The 23,996-nt window shown below is 43.9% G+C and overlaps 1 protein-coding gene across 1 annotated transcript in view; it reads left to right on the forward strand.

The window, feature by feature from the left end:
- The first annotated feature begins 362 nt into the window (after window positions 1-362).
- The window catches only part of LOC137346485 (BICD family-like cargo adapter 1), a 37,156-nt gene continuing 13,522 nt past the window's right edge, over window positions 363-23,996 (forward strand). Inside the window, exons 1-3 of the mRNA XM_068009946.1 lie at window positions 363-581; window positions 6,348-6,563; window positions 18,597-18,713. Coding sequence (XP_067866047.1) covers window positions 363-581; window positions 6,348-6,563; window positions 18,597-18,713 — 552 coding nt within the window. The remainder of the gene's footprint in view (window positions 582-6,347; window positions 6,564-18,596; window positions 18,714-23,996) is intronic.

A 23,996-nucleotide genomic window follows, 5' to 3' on the forward strand; every position in this document is an offset into this window, starting at 1 on the left:
GCCGAACTCCTATTGAAAGGTGCGGAGATTTGATGCTGGATGCAGCTCCTGAACTGATCTTATCCTCTCAGTCTCCTCCAACTCTCATTTCACCATCTGTCTCCTGTGGGGAAGACGCCGATTCGAGGACGCTCATTTCCATCCTGCTGCGCTATAAAATCAAAGGCCAAACATCTCAGAACCTTGGGGCAGTCTGGACCAACAGCTCCGGGCTCTCCTCAAACTTTGAGGAAACTTCACACTAACTTTTAGCAGCTCTTGGGACCCAGTCAGCCTCCAGCCCTTTCGGACTATGTTTGCGGGGCTGTGAGACTCAGGACCGTGGCCGCTTGCCCTATATGAGCACTGCTGAGGTTTTGGAAATGAAAACCCCTCTGGAGGAAGATTTATTCCCGTTCGCTCGGGAGCGTGTTGGCGATGTGTCCGCTTTCGTGGAGCCAGCCGACCTGCTGTCTCTCCTCAAACAGAGAGAAACAGATGTAGATGTGGCCGCCGAGCTGGGGAAAGCTCTGCTCTCAGAGAACCAGGACCTGAAGAGGGAAAACGACAAACTACACAAGGAATTCAGCCAAAAACTGGAGGTGAGTGACCAGGAAAGGGATATACTAGTGGGAAGACTATTGCTTGTATGCATCTATCACTGAATCTAGCTAGAATAATGGAGACAGCCCGCAGACTTGGCAGTTTCTTCATTATTCTCTGTTCATAATCTCATAAAAAGATTACTACTTTGGCAGACGAACGTGTTATAAAAGGTTTAATGACACCGGCATTGATCAAAAACTCTCACCCTGCGGTCAGATAGTATTCCTAGCGCCCCATCTATATTTTGCACCGTCAGCAATGTGATTATTAAAGACTTTCTGGATCATTGTGCAGCATTTGGAGATGATCGCCTTGGTACTGATTTGATGGTTTTAGGGGCTCTCATTGATGTCGCAAAGACGGCAGGTCTCTCAGTAACCTTCCTTCAGCTTACTGTTATTTTTTCCTCCAAGGGGTGCAGACTTCAGATATTGAGCGAGCTGATGTAGCGCTGAAAGAGGCTTGGGGTTAGTAGGTTAATTGTGCTGAGTTGTTACAAAAATCAAAGGCAGCTGTCTGAGCTGCTGTCAAGCTCAGTGAGTCTCCAAGAGAAACCTGGGTGACTGGTTCGTGACAAATGGTGAAATATTGTTCAGAATGTATGGACGGACATAGTAGCCAAGTACATCCTTCTCCCCCATAATGCAAAGTCCTGTAAACTATAACACTCTCATTTTAGATCCCAGATGGATTTAGTTAATCTCCAATAAAATCACAGAGGTACTACTGCAAGCGGATCTGATAGATCCCTCTTCAGGGATCATGTCTGAAAAGTGCCTGTTTAAAGCCAATGAGAAAATTAGGCTCAGCTATGATGCCTCCTATGGGTGAATAGCAACAACATTTACTGTCGAGGTCACACAGGAAGAATGAGTACTTAGGGAAGTAGCAGAGAGTTGTGAGTGCCCATGAAACCTCAGTTCATCATGAGCTACCTTCAACAGAGCAGGAAGGGCAGAAAGGGTAACATTTCATTTCAAAGAGCCTCTGGGTTTCTGTGACATGGGAATGTAGGACATTGGGATCCTATTTCACAAAGCAGGGATTTGATAAATAGTGATTTTATCAGACAGGGGAATTTGATAGATTGGTATACAATGTTCATTGAAATTTCAAACAATGGGAGAATTTGGTACATTGGAATTCAATGAATGGAGTCCTGTCAAATGAGATTGTTGCTTTGTTGCCATGACAGGCACCATTTTCTAGCAATATTTTTTATTTAATCTTCTTACCAGCTTTTTAAAAAATGAGAAACCTAGTGAGATGCCAAAGCCCATGAGGGTGCTGTCAATGTTAGTACATATGGGAGCAGATTCAAATCTTGCTCAGTCTTGGGCTTTACAATCAGTTAAGGTATTTTGAGGACAGAGAAATCTTTGGTATGAAGGAAGAGCCTGAGCTTCTTTAGAATTAGATATTAGAGATGTGGGAGTTCCAATTGTGGTCACAGACAGTGAAGTCCTGAATGTCAACAGATGAAGAGGGGTTGAGGTATCAAAGGATAGAGCTATCCAGTGAAGTAGTGGAATAAAGACAGAAAATACTGCAAATACGCAGCAGCTTCATCAGCATTTGAAGAAATAGAAAACAATCATTAATGTCTGAGGTGTTGGCCCTTCATCTGAACAAGGATTAACACCCAGGCACTGAAAAACCTTCTCTGTATTCTCAATGTTTACCATTTTAATTTCAGATTTCCAACCTTCAGTTTTTGACCATCTCTGAGACTTTTGTTAGACTTGTGAGAGACTTGATAAAACTGTCTTTGGAGAATAGAAAGAAACATTTTCTCTGTTCCATTGAAGAGCATGGAGTTAATCTTGATGCCCAACCGGAGAACTGGGGTTGGTGGACACTGAGCATTTGTGATTTGAAGAAAGGTGATAATTGTGGAGTGGGAACATCAGCAAAAGACCAGTTTTTTAGTTTATGTATATTTTTTAAAATAATTTTTCCCCTTAGAGGGTTAGAATAGTTAACTATCAAAATAATTATTCTCCTCTAGTCAGTTATAAAATTCTTTTTTTAATGTAAAATCCTGGTTAAAAAAAGCCCTCCATGTTGACATTTGAGGGATATTTTGTGAGGCTGTACTCCTCATGTGAGAAACCAGACTACCCATAGGCCCAGGTAGCCCCTTACCTACCTTGATTGACTCAGCTGGTTCTATCCCCAACTGGATGTCCACACTGCATTGAATTAATGGCCTGATGTCCCACATCTGTCTTGGAGCAGCAATCAACCAAATATCACACATATATTGAACAACACAATATGAGGATGCACACTGTAATCTTAGTTCTATTTGATGTGTGGGGCAAAACAAGAGCAGCTGTGAATTAAAATGCACTACCATCATCCATACAACATAGTCCCTATCAGTCTCCCAGTGGCTATCTCCTGTGTGCTCTTTCAATAATTTCATATGTTTGTTGAAACAATATAAAAGCAACTACAATGAAAAGAGCCATAACAATCTCTAGTTTAGATGTAACTGGTAAAGCTGCTTAGGTCTTAAAAGAGGAATGATTTACCCTTAAACATAGGAACACGAGCAAGCCATTCTGCCACTTGAGCCTATTCTGTCAAAAGTTACTGCAATCAGCAATCTTTTCCCAAGACCTGGTCAGCTTTACCAGCTACATCGAAATCAGGGGAAATAATGTTAATGGTGAATGTTAGGCTAATTGGAAATGATGCCCATGTTTCCATTGCTACTAGTATGTACATTTCATGGAAAATTATTTCATCGTGGCTGCTTTACCACTAGAGGCAACTTTCATAGGGATGTGGCTAGTTTTACTTCATCTTCCTCTGAACTAGAGCCAGGAAGAGGAGGCAGACAGTGCAGCAGGTACAATGGATTCTGCATATGCAATGGTTGCAGTTTCAAATTCCAGCAGTGGCTGTCACTTGTATAAGGAAGTTGTTGATTCTCAACTGGACTCTACTGTGTCTTCCTCTTCCTGGGAGAAGGGCACAGCTAGACCATATCACCACAGGTGATACCTGAGGTGTAGCTTTTGCTGGCTGACCTGAGGAGACATGGAGAAGTCCAAGCCTGTCTGATGGAGTCTGCAAACAGCCTCAATAAAGAAAAATATATTTATCAAAGATAGTAACAATGTAAGTTACCTAACTTTCAGACATTCAAACATAAGAATTTTTAGGGAAAAAAGGCCATTAGGTCCAACAAGCCCATCCATTTTCATAGATTTCCCCACTCTTTTATCCCTTTATCCCTTCTCTCCAGAAAAACAGCCAATTATTAAGCTATTTGTATGTTTTTGTTTTAACGTCTTTGTCATGTTTCAGGATTTTTGACTATTTTTCCACAGAAAAGATTTGGAGAAAATGAGTTCTTTTTAAATGCTTTTTAAAGTCATGTATTTACACAAGTTTAAATAAATGACACTGAGATATGTGGCTTAAATGCTAATGAGCTAAGCTTTGATGTTGTTTCCCCATGGACTCTTAAAAATTAAACAATTTGTTAGTCCATCATGGCAGTTGATAAACACATTACAAACATTGGGAAGTCTCTGGTAGTGAAGAGAGGGAGGAAAACAAAAGATAAAGATGCAATCTGTCAGTGAAGTCCAGCAAAGGCTGTAAAGTCAGCCAGGTTTTACATAGAAAGCCACAAGGACAAACTTTGGCCAGGTTCAGAAGGAAAATGCAGTTAGATGTTATTTTGCTTAAGTCAAGTTAGATAGTTTACTGGTGAAGGAAAGGATAACATGTTTATCATTTTTGTGACATTATGCAAAGACAAGTTGCATTGTTTGAGCAAAATGAATCTGATCATAACTGTTGTTCTATATGATTACTCGTTGTAAAATTAAGCATCTTAACTTTTTAGTATCTGGCAGCATATTTCCAAGTGTTTTCTTCGACCACCTTCAAAGATATGGAGCGACACATGTCGGAAAACGTAAATATATAGATCATATCACGAAGTGATACTATCATTAGACTCTTTGATCACACTATAATATAGTTAGATATTAGGAAGTATGTGCACACCCCTAAATGTAAGATGCTCCGATCACTTACAGGAGTGTCTACTACTACTGTACCCTAGAGAATATCTAAGACAAGACCTGAATCTTGTAACAGTCCTTCCCTGGTAATTTATTGCATAACTCTTACCCTTTATGTGATTTACTCCTAACTTACTCATACTTAACATGTGCCTCTGGGGTAGGAACAGTGAACAGCTTACCTCGATTAGTTTCATCAGGCCCCTTCATAAGCTGGAAAATGTCAATTCGGTCACCAAAGTAATAAATTCTGACTTTCTTAGCCTTTTTCTGGAATCCCCACAGGTGTGAACTTAACCACTAGCCTTTTATGAAATTTTATTTGGAAGTCTAAGAAAGCTTACCAGGGCTCCAAGAGTTGGATTATGAGGAGAGATTACATAAACTAAATTGTATCCCCTGGAATATAGTAGGTTAAGGGATGATTTGATTGTAGCTTTTATGATTTTGAAGTGAATTGGTAGGGTAGATCGACAGAAACCTTTTCTGCTGGTGAGGGAGTCAAGGACAAGGGACATCACCCTAAAATCAGAGCCAAGCCATTCAGGAGAGAAGCTAGGAAACACACCTTTGCACAATGGGTGGTAGAAGTGTGGAACTCTCTCCCACAAAAAGCAGTAGATGCTGGCTCAATTAATAATTTTAAATCTGAGATCAATAATGTTTTGCTAGCCAGGGGTATTAAAGGATGTGAAACCAAGGCAGGTGGATGGAGGTAAGATACAGATCTCACTGAATGGCAGAACAGGCTTGAGGCTCAATGGCTTACCCTGTTCTCATGCTCTGAAGTCACATCATAGGTTTCCCATAGTTCACTTGGGATGCAGCTTTCTCAAAAAAGGAGGTTTGGATGTTTGTCATGTAGAATCTTCCCATCCTGAAGCCCCATTGACTACTGTTTACTCAGTTATTACTGTACAGATAATCTTCAAGTTTGATCTTCATAATTAATCCATCACTTTACATAGAATTGAAGTAAGTCAAATGGTAACAATGTAAAAAGTACCAGATGAACAGAATAAAAAACCAGGGAGATTTTATAAGGCATTGACTGGTTCCCAACTGGAATTCTGCATGCAGTTTGGCACTGTATGCAGTGCAGTGCCAAAACCACAAGGCTGATCCCTAGTGTGAAAGGTCTGAGTGATGATGAAAGATAGGAGCAATTTGTTTTTTTTTGAGTCTGATAGGAGGCATCTAAGAGATGATGATGCAGGTACTTAATATTTTTAAGGGAATAGAAAAGGTAAATCCAGAATTAAATAGTGAGAATAGGACAAGGGGACATAGGTTCATGTTAGTAAAAGATATTTTAAAGATTGGTATCAGGAAGCTCTTCACACAAAGAACGATCAGCACCTGGAATCGACATCCAGATATAATAATGGTGGTGTTGGCCCTGAAATAATATATTAAAAAAACAATCAGATGCTGAAATGGGAGGATTATATGATCTTTCAGGATGGATGAGTAACGATGGGCCAAATTATTTTCCTTGTCCATAATTATCTCGTAATTATTAAGCAACAGTAAGAATAGAAGTTCATATTCACAGTTTGTCCACAATATCAATTATTGTTCTGGTAAAAGTAGCAAATATAGATATGATTTGATGCATTTTTCAGCACCAATTCTTGCATCAAATATGTATGACGGTAATAATATTATGTTATGTCATTTGCTTGAACCTCCACATTGTAAAAATATTTCCTTTAGGAGCTGAAACAGGAGAAATATGCATCGCGTCTGAAGCACAAAGGGAGGGAGAGTGAGTGGGAGGCTCACATAGCAGAACTGGAAAGTGATCTCCAACGATTACAGCAAGAGCTCCAGAAGCAGCAACAATACCTACGGGAGGTTGAGAAGGTCAAAATAAACATGGAACGTGATCTAAATGAACAAAACCAGAGACTGGTGGAGCAACTGGACAAAGTAAGACTTGAATGCATTAAACAAGAGTCTTTTTATCTACAAGTTAACTATCATGAGTTTGAGCAACCAATTTTCCAGTGACTTAAGTGAGTTACTGGGCTGAGCTCTATGGAATGTCTTGAGGAGGGATATACCTCATCTTTGCCCCTCTTTGTCTTTTCCAATCCTTCCTAAAACTGATCATGGAATGGCTCCATTATTGTGAGTATTCTGTGGCTCTAAAGTGGACATGGAAAGACCCCATGCCTTCTGCTCAACCCTTGGGCATGGAGTAATTTACTAAGGGTAACCTTGATGCAAGTCTATGATTTGCTGTCAGCAACAGTAGGAGTGATATGGTCAGGATGGACTGAAAAAGTCAACTCAAACTGAAAACATTTATCAGAAGTGTAGCTAATAGCACAGGGTAGAGCTAAGACTGGGGTCCATAGCCAGATTTCTGTGAAATAAGCACTTGAGGTAAACAGAGAAGACACAGGTAGAGAGGATACAGAAGCAACAAGATCCAGTCTTGTGATATTGAGATCTGTTCACAACTGAGTGAGAGAATCTTTGTTTCAAGGGTCAGGGGTGGAATAATTCAGTTCTATTCATTTTTCTGTGTATTGTATTTTTGATAAATCCTTATGCCCAAGGGTAGTGTGAAGTTCAGTAAACAATCCTACCATACCAAGGGCCGAAGCAGAGGAACTACTTGATAACCACCCCGCATAGCAGATATTCAAGTTTAACTAGGTCTTCAAACAGTGTTATTTTAATGAGTAGTTCAAGGAATGATTCAAATATAGGAACAGGCATAGCCTCCTCAAGCATTATTTCAGAACTTCAATGCAACTGCGTTCTCTACAAATGTTTCAACTAATTCAACTAATTCTGTTGTCCTGGCCCATTTCTCATCTTCTGTAAACTTCTGTTCTCTGTAAACTTCAGCTCATCCAAAATTGTACTGCCTGTACCCTATCTTCCGCCGACTCCTGCTTATCTATCACCCCTGTCCTACATTAGCTTCTGGTCCCCCAACATTTAAATTTAAAATTCTCATCTCTGTGTTTAAATCCCTTCATGGCCTGGCCCTTCCCTATCTCTGTAATCTCCTTTAGCCCCACAACACCCCTCATAACCCTCTGTTCCTCTGAATCTGGCCTTTTGTGCACTCTTCCTATCCCTTCACCCCACCATTGACAGCCAAACTTTCATCTACTTAAGGGCCATGCTCTGTCCCTCCATAAACCCATCTGCATCTGCCTCTCCTTTAAGACTCTCCCTAAACCCACCTCCTTGACCAAACTTTTGGTCACCTCGCGTAATTTCTCTTTCTTTAACTTGGTGTTCATTTTTTTTATGGTCTCTGTGAAACACCTTGAGACATTTTCCTACATTAAAAGCATTATGTAAATGCAAGTTGTTGTTTTCGTCTTTATATACTTCAAGTAACTTGACTAATTCTGAATTGTCTGCTGTATTGCCTGAATTTGGGATTTATTGACGAGCAATTAGTAGGTCAGTGTCATTTGTTTTCCAGTGCTTATTACAATAACCTGTGTCTCTTCAGTTCAAGCTGTCCCACTGTCCTCAAATGTTGTCATGTATATAGACATAGAAAAATATTTTGATCAATGCTTTTGATCTTAATCGTGTTCTAACTGTCCATAGCAAGCAGAGATGGTCTTGTTCTGAAGACAGACTGTAACTAATTGTTCTGTGCTGGTTCCAGAATATTCTGTGCACATTTCAAGGCAGGGGTCTATCTAGTAAGCTAAAGGACAAGACCTGTGGGTTGCACATTTAGAAAAGGATAACTGCTTCCTGTTGCTTTAATGTGTGGCTTGGTCCTCAACAGTCTGAATGGGTGAAATCGTGCATGCTGGAGTAACAGGAACACAAGGAAATGAGTTTTAATTAAGTACATTCCAGTGGAGATTCCATCATTAACTCCCATTAGGGAATGGACACTTTGAAGTGAATCAATTTGCTCTCATGCTGGCATCTTCCTGGCAGCTCTGACTGGCCAGCCAGGCTCTCACGAGTTTCTGTGTTGGCTCCACTCATGAGTTTTTATTGATGTCAAGTCCACTGTGCGTGGGTTGCACAATATGCTATTGTACTGGAAAAACCTTCAGTTACGTCATGGTGTTGAATGCTTTTTGGCCTTGATTAATTCTGCGAACGTCATCACACAAAGCTGTTAATGTTGCATTCCCCCACCCAGTGCTGCAATGCAAACTGTCTCCAGGCAAGAATCTGACCTGATCTTTTTATGGTGCAAGTTTAAAATAGTGCAGGCGTGGCTGCTGGGGGAGTTTTGCGTGCTCCAAGAAGTCTTCTGCAACTGAATAATAAAGGACAGACACCCAGTGGTGATATCAGGGCAGCACATTATCTAATTCTCACACAAACTGCTGTATAATCTGCAATATTTTGTTTAAACTTAGTTACAATCTAGGGGACAATGCATCATTTACTCTATGTGATTCCTTTAGCCTCTTCCAATATTTTTTATTTATGCCTGAATTTAAACCTCAATAAAACCCTTGCTGAAGAATATGAGCAAGTGGGAAGTGGAATGGTAAAAGGCGCAGATAGCTGAGAGATTCATAACACAAAGCATTCAGAAACATTGTGTCAGAAGAATGGTGTAGTAGGGTACAGAGATCTAAGTGAGGTTCTACCACCATATAATGTCAGAGTTGCCAGACCCCACTGAAGGAGGATCCAACAGTATATAGTGACAGGGTTACCAGACCCCATTGAATGAGGGTCCACAACTATATAATGCCAGAGTTATCAGGTATCCTTGCAGGAGAGTCTAACATTCACCTCTTTAACTTACTGGTGGTGCATATACCATGGCTTCAAGTATCTTTCCTGTACGTAGCTCAGAAGTTGAACTTAAAATAGCAGGCCATAGCCGCATCCATTTTGCCAATGTCAAGTTATGTCCGAGTATCCTTCCTATCTTATTCGAATATGCACAAGCTTAACATGGATGAAAATGGGCATAAATCAACATAAACAATTGTGGCCCAAGGAAACACTGAACCCACTCCTGTATATTTCTTCCTTGAGGCTTAAGATTAAATTTTTCAACTCATTTCACCATCATTCATGCAGATCTGGCACAGCATATTTAAGAATTTCAATCAGGGAAGCTTTCCAGTTTTTAGTGTGATTTTAACATTGCCAAAAGGCTGCATAAAAAGAACACAAAATACAGAGCAGGTCATTTTCCAAAACAAAATTCTCAAAATTGCAATTACAAGACCAAAAAGAAAAGACTTTGTCTTCTGTTGTGCCTGAAAATCTAAGCTCAATGTTAGTGGACTGTTGTAAAAGATTGAGGAAACTTGGGCATGTTGTAGTTACGTGCATAACTCACCCAAGGCCAACATTCCACAAAATCTCTCCTACAATTCTCATTTTGCTTTATCTGTGTATGCTTTACCTGCTATGCTCTACCCAGTGTGTACTTTCCCTTTGTGCTGTACCCAGCCTCTACCCAGTGTGTGCTGTTCCTGCTGTACTCTACCCAGTGTGTGCTGTACCCAGCCTGAACCTAGTATGTGCTGTACCTCTGTACTGTACCCAGTATGTGCTGTACCTCTGGACTGTACCCAGTGTGCGCTGTACATCTGTACTGTACCCAGTGTGTGCTGTACATCTGTACTATACCCAGTGTGTGCTGTACCTCTGTACTGTACCCAGTGTGTGCTGTACATCTGTACTGCACCCAGTGTGCGCTGTACCTCTGTACTGCACCCAGTGTGTGCTGTACCTCTACTGTACCCAGTGTGTGCTGTATCTCTATACTGTACCCAGTGTGTGCTGTACATCTGTACTGCACCCAGTGTGTGCTGTACCTCTACTGTACCCAGTGTGTGCTGTATCTCTATACTGTACCCAGTGTGTGCTGTCCCTCTGTACTGCACCCAGTGTGTGCTGTACCTCTGTACTGCACCCAGTGTGTGCTGTACCTCTACTGTACCCAGTGTGTGCTGTATCTCTATACTGTACCCAGTGTGTGCTGTACCTCTACTGTACCCAGTCTGTGCTCTATCTCTGTACTTTACCCAGTGTGTGCTGTACATCTGTACTGTACCCAGTGTACGCTGTACATCTGGACTGTACCCAGTGTGTGCTGTACATCTGTACTGTACCCAGTGTGCGCTGTACATCTGTGCTGTACCCAGTGTGTGCTGTACCTCTGTACTGCACCCAGTGTGTGCTGTACCTCTACTGTACCCAGTGTGTGCTGTATCTCTGTACTGTACCCAGTGTGTGCTGTACATCTGTACTGTACCCAGTGTACACTGTACATCTGTACTGTACCCAGTGTGCGCTGTACATCTGTGCTGTACCCAGTGTGTGCTGTACCTCTGTACTGCACCCAGTGTGTGCTGTACCTCTACTGTACCCAGTGTGTGCTGTACCTCTACTGTACCCAGTGTGTGCTGTACATCTGTGCTGTACCCAGTGTGTGCTGTACATCTGTACTGTACCCAGTGTGCGCTGTACATCTGTGCTGTACCCAGTGTGTGCTGTTCCTCTGTACTGTACCCAGTGTGTGCTGTACATCTGTACTGTACCCAGTGTGCGCTGTACATCTGTACTGTACCCAGTGTGTGCTGTACATCTGTACTGTACCCAGTGTACGCTGTACATCTGTGCTGTACCCAGTGTGCGCTGTACCTCTGTACTGCACCCAGTGTGTGCTGTACCTCTGTACTGTACCCAGTGTGTGCGATACCTCCGTACTGTAGCCAATGTGTGTTGTACATCTGTACAGTACCCAGTGTGTACCATATCTTTGTACTGTACTAGTGTGTGCTGTACCTCTGGACTGTACCCAGTGTGTGCTGTACCTCTGTACTGTACCAATGTGTGTTGTACCTCTGTACTGTACTAGTGTGTGCTGTACCTCTGTACTGTACCCAGAGTGTGCTGTACCTCTGTACAGTACCCAGTGTGTGCTGTATCTCTGTACTGTACCCAGTGTGTGCTATACCTCCGTACTGTAGCCAATGTGTGTTGCACATCTGTACTGTACCCAGAGTGTGCTGTACCTCTGTACAGTACCCAGTGTGTGCTGTACCTCTGGACTGTACGCAGTGTGTGCTGTACCTCTGTACTGTACCAATGTGTGTTGTACCTCTGTACTGTACTAGTGTGTGCTGTACCTCTGTACTGTACCCAGAGTGTGCTGTACCTCCGTACTGTACCCAGAGTGTGCTGTACCTCCGTACTGTAGCCAATGTGTATTGTACATCTGTACTGTACCCAGTGTGTGCTGTATCTCTGTACTGTACCCAGTGTGTGCTATACCTCCGTACTGTAGCCAATGTGTATTGTACATCTGTACTGTACCCAGTGTGTGCTGTATCTCTGTACTGTACCCAGTGTGTGCTATACCTCCGTACTGTAGCCAATGTGTATTGTACATCTGTACTGTACCCAGTGTGTGCTGTACCTCCGTACTGTAGCCAATGTGTGTTGTACATCTGTACAGTACCCAGTGTGTGCCATATCTCTGTACTGTACCCAGTGTATGCTGCTCCTGCTGTGCTGTACCCAGTGTGTGCTGTACCCAGTGTGTGCTGTACCTCTGTACAGTACCCAGTGTGTGCCGTATCTCTTTCCAGTACCCAATGTGTGCTAAACCTCTGTACTGTACCCAGTGTGTGCTGCTCCTGCTGTACTGTACCCAGTGTCTGCTGTATCTCTGTACTGTACCCAGTCTCTGCTGTATCTCTGTACTGTACCCAGTGTCTGCTTTACCTACTGTATATGGTTAATCAGTTTCTGTGTACTTTGCTGTTTCACCTTGGCACACCTCTGAACCCTGTCTGTCTGCAATCCTCTGGGTCTCACATTTTGAATACAGGATGGGGTATTTGAACTTTCCCTGTGCAGCACACCCTCATATGACACAAGAGAGTGTGACAGTAATGGTGAGGGAGCACTGCCAAACCTTGTTAATTACACTGACTGAACAAGTGCCCCATCATCAGGCTGTTCCCTCGTGCTTTGTGTACATGAGAATTGACTCTGAGGTTTGAAGTTTTCACAGTTGTTTGCTTTCAGCACAAATGGTTGTATCAGGCAGTGTTTTTCTCTCTTTAGTCATGTTGACAGGTCACCATGCCGCTGATGTCTCTGAACATCAAGTGAGGGTGTTTAATATAAGGACTGGATCTATTCCTCTCTGCTTGGTGCATACCTGTGGATTTTTTTAGGGAGCTTGAATCATCTTTCAGTAAAGCTGGCAAGTCTACTTTGCTTTAAGAAGAAAGATTTGTTTTGATATAGTGTTTTAGTACATCTGGGAGGAGTGTCTCGAAGTGGGTCACATGCATTACTATTGACGGTGTGATTGTTGCTGATTTGTAAGCCAGCAGAACTATGTATTGTGAGGCCTGCCTCCCCGCCCAAGAGGAAAATGGAAGAATTCCAGTTAATCTGTTATTGGTTTTGATGGTTGATGACAGCAAGCGAATTTGCTGCTGTTCAAATAATGCCATGGAATTTTTTTATACATACACGTGAACAAGTAGATGGGACCTTGATTTAATGTCTTGTCCAAAAAGATGACACCTCTAACATTACATCATTCCCTCAGTACTGCACTGATTTAACAGGCTAGATCATATGCTTACGTTCTGAAATGGGGCTTGAACTCTCAACCTTCTGACTCAATGAGAGTTTTACTAACTGTGCCAAGCTGCCACCCCTGAGTAAAGCTTGGGTATTCCTAAAGTCATTCTGCCTGGAACATTCGATCAATCAAATTTACACAGAAGAGTCATACATTTCACCAATCTCAATCCAATTCTGAATATGTATGGACACACAGCACAGAATTTCCCCAGAGCAACACTGATAGGCATTTACTGGCAATCTTACCTACAGAAGCCACAGGATAGCTGGTGTGGGAAATGGAAAAATATCATACTGGTGCAGTAGGGTGCCATTCTGAAATTTGGGAAAAGAACAGGAAATTTAGTCTGTATTAAACCCCCATGTTAAACCTGGTCTGAGAGTGTTCAACACCAACACTGGATGCCCGAAAAAGTGTTCAATTCCCCAGCCCAAACATTCTTCAGTTTAATAAGCACAAATTTCACACCAGGGGCAGATATCTTTAGAGTTTTGGTGAGGAGACTGTTGAGGTGTGATGGAGGGGCAGGTACCTGAAGAGGTGTGGTGGAGGGGCAGATACCTGAAGAGGTATGGTGTTGGGGGAGGTACCTGTAGATGTATGATGTAGGAGGCGGTTACCTGTAGAGGTGTGATGGAGGGGCAGATTCCTGTAGATGTGTGATGTAGTGGCAGGTACCCTTAGAGGTGTTGCAGAGAGATGCACCTGCAGATGTGTAATGTAGGGACATGTACCTGTAGAGATGTGGTGTAGGGGCAAGTACCTGTAGGAGCTGAATCTTGTAGAGGTATGGTGTAGGGGCATGCACCTGTAGAGATGTGTTGTAGGGGCATGTACCTTTATTAGTCGATACCTGTAGAGGTGTCATGTAGGGGCATGTACTTGTAGAGGTGTGGTGTGGGGGCATGGCATGTAAATATAAGCACAGCAGATGATCCTCTGAATAGAAATACTGGTGCAGATGTAAAAAGTGCTTGGCTGGGCCTCTATAATGAAAAATGGTGAAGAAATATTTCAGAATAGGATAGAAGGAAATTTCATCTGCAGATATGGTGCCTGAAAAACATAGATTTAGGAAAATTCCATTCCTTGTTTTGTGACAGGTTCTGTTCCATTGTCATTTTTGAAGAGAGGAGAATGTTATAACAGTTGACTCTAGTGTCATTATCCACCATCCAGTGACTCCTGCTGGAGAACGTCTGGGTGCCAAATGGGGACAGAAATGTGTTCCGTTATGGTGCCTGACAGCACTTACACTCGAAGCTCAGCTGTAAAGAATGGTAATTGGGCTGAGGTATTGGAGGGCAGCTGAGCCTATGCAACCAGGTCCCATCAGGAATCAGCACCTTTGTAAGGAGGGGAGCAAACCAAATAGAAAATAATGAAGAAATTGGAAGTTACCTCCTTTCAGTATTGACTTTCCTGGGCAGGTTATCAGTGATAGTCTCAGCCAGCTTTAAACACACCAACCCATCTCTCCATTCGAGGCTGGCCATGTATATAAAATGCATAGGTTTTTCCTTCCTGCTTTCCTGAAACCTCCCCCGCAGGTCCGCTCACTGTCCTTGTGATAACATAGAATGTGCTTTGTCTAGGATGAAGCCGGTTAGGTTGGGTGCTGTTGTTTTCGATACATAGATATACACAAGGAGATAACAATAACATAAGTACAGCAGAAATCTTTGCGGTGAGTCACTAAATGGAGATACTGCCTGGGGAGATAAAAGCACAGGGATGGGATTTTCACAGATGCTGAGAAAACATAACACAGCATGATACGAAGTGATTACATTCACTGATAGAGCATTGTTTCCTGTTTGGTCACTCTCTCCATTCCCTGTTTGGTCACTGTTTTCGTTCCCAGTTTGGTCACTGTGTCCATTCCCTGTTTGGTCACTCTGTCCATTCCCTGTTTGGTCACTGGGTCCATTCCTTGTTTGGTCACTGGGTCCATTCCCTGTTTGGTCACTCTGTCCATTCCTTGTTTGGTCACTCTGTCCATTCCCTATTTGGTCACTGTGTCCATTCCCTGTTTGGTTACTGGGTCCGTTCCTTGTTTGGTCACTCTGTCCATTCCCTATTTGGTCACTGTGTCCATTCCCTGTTTGGTCACTGTATCCATTCCCTATTTGGTCACTGTGTTCATTCCCTGTTTGGTCACTGTGTCCATTCCCTGTTTGCTTACTGGGTCCGTTCCTTGTTTGGTCACTCTGTCCATTCCCTATTTGGTCACTGTGTCCATTCCCTGTTTGGTCACTGTGTCCATTCCCTGTTTGGTTACTGGGTCCGTTCCTTGTTTGGTCACTCTGTCCATTCCCTATTTGGTCACTGTGTCCATTCCCTGTTTGGTCACTGTGTCCATTCCCTGTTTGGTTACTGGGTCCGTTCCTTGTTTGGTCACTCTGTCCATTCCCTATTTGGTCACTGTGTCCATTCCCTGTTTGGTCACTGTGTCCATTCCCTGTTTGGTCACTGTCCATTCCCTGTTTGGTCACTGGGTCCATTCCTTGTTTGGTCACTGGGTCCATTCCCTGTTTGGTCACTGTGTCCATTCCTTGTTTGGTCACTCTGTCCATTCCCTATTTGGTCACTGTGTCCATTCCCTGTTTGGTTACTGGGTCCGTTCCTTGTTTGGTCACTCTGTCCATTCCCTATTTGGTCACTGTGTCCATTCCCTGTTTGGTCACTGTATCCATTCCCTGTTTGGTCACTGTGTTCATTCCCTGTTTGGTCACTGTGTCCATTCCCTGTTTGCTTACTGGGTCCGTTCCTTGTTTGGTCACTCTGTCCATTCCCTATTTGGTCACTGTGTCCATTCCCTGTTTGGTCTGTGTCCATTCCCTGTTTGGTTACTGGGTCCGTTCCTTGTTTGGTCACTCTGTCCATTCCCTATTTGGTCACTGTGTCCATTCCCTGTTTGGTCACTGTGTCCATTCCCTATTTGGTCACTGTGTTCATTCCCTGTTTGGTCACTGTGTCCATTCCCTGTTTGCTTACTGGGTCCGTTCCTTGTTTGGTCACTCTGTCCATTCCCTATTTGGTCACTGTGTCCATTCCCTGTTTGGTCACTGTGTCCATTCCCTGTTTGGTTACTGGGTCCGTTCCTTGTTTGGTCACTCTGTCCATTCCCTATTTGGTCACTGTGTCCATTCCCTGTTTGGTCACTGTGTCCATTCCCTGTTTGGTTACTGGGTCCGTTCCTTGTTTGGTCACTCTGTCCATTCCCTATTTGGTCACTGTGTCCATTCCCTGTTTGGTCACTGTGTCCATTCCCTGTTTGGTCACTGTGTCCATTCCCTGTTTGGTCACTGTCCATTCCCTGTTTGGTCACTGGGTCCATTCCTTGTTTGGTCACTGGGTCCATTCCCTGTTTGGTCACTGTGTCCATTCCTTGTTTGGTCACTCTGTCCATTCCCTATTTGGTCACTGTGTCCATTCCCTGTTTGGTTACTGGGTCCGTTCCTTGTTTGGTCACTCTGTCCATTCCCTATTTGGTCACTGTGTCCATTCCCTGTTTGGTCACTGTATCCATTCCCTGTTTGGTCACTGTGTTCATTCCCTGTTTGGTCACTGTGTCCATTCCCTGTTTGCTTACTGGGTCCGTTCCTTGTTTGGTCACTCTGTCCATTCCCTATTTGGTCACTGTGTCCATTCCCTGTTTGGTCTGTGTCCATTCCCTGTTTGGTTACTGGGTCCGTTCCTTGTTTGGTCACTCTGTCCATTCCCTATTTGGTCACTGTGTCCATTCCCTGTTTGGTCACTGTGTCCATTCCCTGTTTGGTTACTGGGTCCGTTCCTTGTTTGGTCACTCTGTCCATTCCCTATTTGGTCACTGTGTCCATTCCCTGTTTGGTCACTGTATCCATTCCCTGTTTGGTCACTCTATCCATTCCCTGTTTGGTCATTCTGTCCATTCCCTGTTTGGTCACTGTATCCATTCCCTGTTTGGTCATTCTGTCCATTCCCTGTTTGGTCACTCTATCCATTCCCTGTTTGGTCATTCTGTCCATTCCCTGTTTGGTCACTCTATCCATTCCCTGTTTGGTCATTCTGTCCATTCCCTGTTTGGTCACTCTATCCATTCCCTGTTTGGTCATTCTGTCCATTCCCTGTTTGGTCACTCTATCCATTCCCTGTTTGGTCATTCTGTCCATTCCCTGTTTGGTCACTCTATCCATTCCCTGTTTGGTCATTCTGTCCATTCCCTGTTTGGTCACTATCCATTCCCTGTTTGGTCATTCTGTCCATTCCCTGTTTGGTCACTCTATCCATTCCCTGTTTGGTAATTGTATCCATTCCCTGTTTGGTCACTGTCTGTTCCCTGTTTGGTCACTGTATCCATTCCCTGTTTGGTCACTGTGTCCATTCCCTGTTTGGTCACTGTATCCATTCCCTGTTTGGTCACTGTGTCCATTCCCTGTTTGGTCACTGTATCCATTCCCTGTTTGGTCACTGTCTGTTCCCTGTTTGGTCACTGTATCCATTCCCTGTTTGGTCACTGTGTCTATTCCCTGTTTGGTCACTGTGTCCATTCCCTGTTTGGTCACTGTATCCATTCCCTGTTTGGTCACTGTGTCCATTCCCTGTTTGGTCACTCTGTCCATTCCCTGTTTGGTAATTGTATCCATTCTCTGTTTGGTCACTGTCTGTTCCCTGTTTGGTCACTGTATCCATTCCCTGTTTGGTCATTGTGTCCATTCCCTATTTGGTTGCTGTATCCATTCTCTATTTGGGTACTATCGTTTTTTTGTTTTCCAGTTTTCTCTCCTCTGCTGAATGTGCTGATTCATGCTGAGTTGTGGTTTCACTGATTTAGCAACATCTCCAGGAACTCACATGTTTGGCAGGTCAGGGGTGTATATAGCTGAAACTGGCCAAATCATTATCTGACACCCCACAAGTACTCTTCCCAGTAAAAGCCATTGACTAGTGATCCAGAGCAAGAATTCTGGGTGATTGTTGTCCTTCCTAGCCCAGGAATACTGAGGTCAGTTGAGGTGCTTCAATGGTACCCCAGCTCAAATCAGTTAACTCAGCACAGGCCAGGAATTAGACCCGAGATCGTCACTCTGCATGACTCAGTGTTACACAAGGCAGTGCCTTTACCCACCAGCCATCGGGCAACCCTATTTCATTATCTTTAGTAGATTTTAATATTTGTTTATTGATAGATGCAGACAGCAAAGAGTGCATGGTGGGGAATGTAAACTAGGAGCACATGCCCCATGGCTATGGGTGGAATGAACAGCATTCTTAATATATTTGAATCTCTTTAAGCAATTTTGCATGCAAATGAAACTGTGTTGGTTTGAAGAATTGGGTGGGAAGGAATGGATGTGATAAATGTACACACCTCAGTAATTCACTAACTCCTTTTCCAGGCAGCAAAAGTGGAGCAGACCCTCACCCATAAGATCCACACACTGAGGGACAGGTTTACAGGAAAGGAACTTCTGTTGAAGGAGAATGCAACAAGTGCACAGAGCCTCTGTGCTGAGGTCGGTATGAAGCTTGAACCTGTGGGCACAAAGCCTTTGGTTTAATGGGTACAGAGACTAAGGCCTGATGTGGGTCCACCTGAAGTGGATGTAGAGCCTGTGGCCTGAGGTGGATGTAGAGCCTGTGGCCTGAGATGGATGTAGAGCCTGTGGCCTGAGATGGATGTAGAGCCTGTGGCCTGAGATGGATGTAGAGCCTGTGGCCTGAGATGGATGTAGAGCCTGTGGCCTGAGGTGGATGTAGAGCCTGTGGCCTGAGATGGATGTAGAGCCTGTGGCCTGAGATGGATGTAGAGCCTGTGGCCTGAGATGGATGTAGAGCCTGTGGCCTGAGGTGGATGTAGAGCCTGTGGCCTGAGATGGATGTAGAGCCTGTGGCCTGAGGTGGTTACAGAGCTTGCAGATATTAGAGGTTATCGATTGCTCACCTGACTGTGTGCTCTGTTCTAACCTGAGGGACTGTAATGTCATAGCTCACAGCACTTAAATACTTAATCTGTTGAAAACTAAGCATCCCTTAGTATTTTTGATGTGCTCTACTACTTATTAATGCTGTCAATGTTGGGGCTGAACACTGTCCCGGTGGGCACGTTAATGCTCTTTCTGCTGCTACATTAATTTGCTAATACCTTTGTGGCTGGTAGTCTCAGTTCCTTTTTGCACTTGCCCCTCTTCCCAAGTAACCTGGCACCCACAGACACTGGCTGGTGCTAGATACATATTTGCCAACATCCCACTATATTCAAGTGACTATATTTCATATGCAAGCCTATGTAATGAGTGTCAGGGTATTTCCTTCAAGGGAGACAGTACAGCTGAGCGCAATCCTGCCTTCACCCGACATCCATTGTCTTACAGCAGGTGCCATTGGATAATGATCAAGAGCAAGAGAAGCAATCTTGGCTGATTTGCCCCTTCCTAACCAGGGGTATTGACACCAAAGCTTACAGCTACTACAGTGACAATCAGCTAACTCAACACAGACCAGGACTGACCCTAGCACCTTCCCGATCTGTACGTGAGATTAAGGGGTAATTTGATAGAGGAGGTTGAAATTATGAAGGGATGGGACAGAATAAAGAGAAACATATGGGGCTGAGTTTTACCTTGGAACAGCATGTGTGATTGGAAGCGGAGAGGAGTGTTAAATGCGGGGAAATGTACAGCGCATCAGGAAGCCAACTCCAACCCGCTGAGTTCCATATTTAACCGCAGCACGTTGGATTCTGTGCGAGCAACCATCTCAGGAGACGGGATTGTCAATTTCATTATGTTAATTTGTCAGTTACAACAATATTAACATGGCTTTTGCAATTTAACCGTGGATTCATGGTTTCCCGGGTTTTGTGGCACTCACCAGTGGAAAGCAAACTGAGTACACTGACTCAGTTGAGGGGCATGACAAGGAAATATGCCAATAGACCGGTATCTCACTGCTGCTTTCTTGCCTGTTTGTGTGACAAGCTTTGTGCTGAGAGATTACTTTCACAACTTGAGGTTACTTTGACAGCTCTGGAAGTTTGTACATTGCATCTCCACTTTGGCACTTTGTTCTGTCAGGCCAGCACGGCTGCTGCCTTATTGTTTTACTTTGGAGCTCAGGTGAGGAGCAAGATGACCAGCAGCCTCAAGAACAGCAGCAGCAGCAGGAAGAGCACCGAAAGGAACATCAGCAGGAGCAGCAACAGCCTGAAGCTCATAGCAGAGAGATGATGAGCAGAGACGTGCAGGTCATACCCACAACACAGGCTGAGGGTCTGTGGAACACCAGTGTCTCAGGGGTCTCAGTGTCGCTCATCAGGTGGTAGCAGACATTTTCAGCCTGCTGGAAAAAGACTAGCTGGCAAGTGAAATTGTTGGCCATGCTTTACCAGTGGCTATCAAAATCACCACTACCCTCAATTCTTTTGACACAGGTGCCTTCCAGGGCTCTGCCAGAGACATTCGGATCTCGCAGTCGGCCCCCCACAGATGCATAAGCCAGGTGACGATGCCTTGTTTACCAGGTAGTTAAGGCAACGTTGCCACTGATGAAGCCTTTACAATGAACGTTTGCTCGAACTGCAGTTCTAGCTGGTTTCCCACAGATGCAGGGTGTCATCGACTGCACACGTGCGCAGCCAGGAGTGTTCCTCAACCACAAGGGCTTTCACTCCATCAATGTGCAGCTGGTGTGCAACTACATTTGTGCAAGTGTGCGCAAGATTCCCAGGTGGCCACCATGATGCTTTTGTCCTGCGGCAGTCAACGCTCCCTAATCTTTTTGCACCTTGAAGCAGACTTACTGGCCGGCTGTTTGGAGACAAGGGGTACCCACTTAAATCATGGCTGATGACACCAATGAGGAACCCAACCAATAAAGCACAAGAGCAATACAGTGATACATTTGACAACCAGATGTGTCATTGAGCAAACCATTGGGATGCTGATGTTGTGCTTTAGGTAGCTGGACAGATCTGGAGGTGTGCTTCAGTATGCACCAGCCAGAGTTTCCAGAATGGTTGTGATTTGCTGCGCTCTGCACAATATTGCACAGCAGCAAGGTTTGGACCTGGAGGAGGAACACATTGCAGAGCTCAGAGCCTCTGCAGGGGATTCCATGGAGGAGGGGGAGGAAGATGAGGAGGAGGAGGAGTTAGAATGTGATGGGGATGCCCCTGTTATTGTGAGCTTCACTTAGGTTCACCAGTACACCCATCTGACAGTCACATGCAAAAGCCATTTTACTGCCCACCACTCCCCATCCCCCCAACACAAAGCATTCCTGCAAACAATAAAGCATCCTTTTCAGAGCCCCCATATTACTCAGCGTCAATTCATATCTTGCCATTCATCACAAGTGAGAGGCCATTTGCCAGGCAGCAAACAAAAATGGGCAAGATAGGAAAGTGGTTAAAGAATTAATATTGATGTGGCTGAAAAATAAAGCAGAAACTTAATAATCTAACATTGTGTAACACACCCATGTGCATATGTTTGTGCAAATCTTTATTCTTCCTCTTCCTAGCACTTAAACATGGTTGAATCCCTGTGGCTTCAGCAATGGTAGAGGCTGGCTGCTCAGATCCCTGCTCTGACTGCTGAGATGCTCTTGGCTGATGTCCTCTGGGTTTTGGAGTCTGTGAGAGCCCTGCCAAAGGCTGCTCCACCTGCATCTGCAGAGACACGACCATCAGGACATGAGACAGCATGTGGGGCACTGACTGAGTGGGAAGTGGGCAACGAGTAAAAAGTAAAAACACTTTAAGCCGAATCCCACTTCCATGCCCTCTTCCACCATCATCCCTCTCAGGGCCAAATGGCAACTGCCTCGAGTAATGAGTTAGAGAACACTTGCCTGCAAGTTTGTCGAGTGATGAACAGGTAAGGGCGGGGTTTCATGAATCCTATTTGCATTAGATCTATCAAGGTAAGAATGTTTTAACTGATCATTATGCACATGACTATATTTCACTCGCTGCTGACATCAAGTGAGTTTGTATGCCATGTGGCTGTGTGATATTTAAATTTGTCACCAGATAGCTGAATAGATCCATCTCTTTATCTCCAAGACTCCGCTGATGTCCAGTGCCTCATCCTCTGCAACTGGCAGTTGTGAGATGGCTGGAGGTCCAGCAATGGTTCTCTGCCTCTCCCTCATGTTCTGTACTTTCTTCTCCTGCAAAGGGGGAAAGAAGAAACCTATGAGTGGGAGTAATGGCATGTGTTGAATGGATGGATGGAGAGCATTTGTTGAAGGTGAGTATGAGGGAAAGGCATGACATTGCATAAGGATGAGTGCGAGTCTCAGCAGTGGATGGACAGATGGTGATGTGCAAAAGTGCATGGAAGGAGATTAATGGGTATACCTGCAAAGTAAGTTGGTGCGAGGAGTGATATGCTAGAGTAGGCTTGAGAAGGCAGAGTGAGGGGGTTGGGGTGATATACACATCAGGATATAGTTGAATATGTCCTGTGTACTCACTATTCCTGCCTGCCTAGGTCATTAAACATCTTTCGGCATTGAATCCATGAACACCACAGTCCTGCTGCTGAGCTCATGGGTAACCTCCAGCCATGTCTTCATTGTTTCACCAGCAGGACTTTTCCCCGTGTCAGCAGGGACATTAGCTCATCACATCCAGGCAGGGGTCACTAAAATGAGGTGCAGCCTTTGAATGTGTGCACTCCATTCTGTCAATTTATTGTATTCTGCTCCCAACTCCAGAATCCATCAAATTTCATATTGGCAATGTCTCATGGGGGACATCATCACACCTGCTGACGCTAATTGGTTGGGAAACCAAAAAATAATGAGCTAATACAGTGGCTGATTTAAAAAGCCACTGACAGACGTGATGCACTTACTTCCAGGTTTCCCGTATGCTGTCAGACCCCCACTCCCAGCACATTATGAAATTAAAATCCAGCCCATGGTTTTCAGTGATCATGGGGCCTCGAATAAGGGAACATGATATATGATTAAATGTAAGAGATTTGGAACAGAGACAGGCAAAACATCTTTACATAGAGAGTTACAAGGTTGAGTGAGGGGCTCAGTTTCTGAATTCTGCAAAGTATTCACACCAACCTTTTTCTGTTGTACTTTACCATTTGCTGGCACTAAGTATTTCATCTGTTGGAACTTTAATAATCTACACGCTGATACGTTAGAAGTTTCAGATACATCAAAGAAAGAATATTCTGAGGATGTCCCAGCCATGTTACTATTTTTTGAAGCATTGTCACTTGTTTGCAAACAAATGTGAATTTATGCACAGTAAGATCCCACTAACAGCAATGTGATGAATGATATGTTAGTGGTGTAGGTTGAGGGATGAATATTGGCTGAGACACTGGAAGAACCTCCTGCTCTTCTTCAGAAAAGTGCCATCAGATCTTTTGCATCCGCTAGAATAAGCAAAGATGCTCAGTTTAAGGATTCATCTGAAAGATGCCTCCTCTAACAATGTAGCAGTTCCTGAAAACTGCACGGAATTGTCAGCCTAGAAACACTTGCCTTGTAAATCAAGCCTTCCCAGTTGATATTTTAATACTCTTGTATATTTGCTACCCAAAGGCTCTGTCTGGGCAAAGGAACAGCAATAGTCACACGGAGTAGCATTCAAAACATGATGCTGATTTTAACTTGAATATCCAAGTCTCAAATTCTACATTCCAGAATTTCTTAAGTTATGGCAACATTCAAATGGTTTCCATGTGGTGTCAGTTATGCTTCAGTGGTTAGCAGTCCTGCCTCTGAGTCAGACGGTTATGCGTTCAAATTGCATTCCAGAGACCGGT

This window comes from Heterodontus francisci, chromosome 30 (genome assembly GCF_036365525.1).
Source record: "Heterodontus francisci isolate sHetFra1 chromosome 30, sHetFra1.hap1, whole genome shotgun sequence".
NCBI classification, from domain to species: domain Eukaryota; kingdom Metazoa; phylum Chordata; class Chondrichthyes; order Heterodontiformes; family Heterodontidae; genus Heterodontus; species Heterodontus francisci.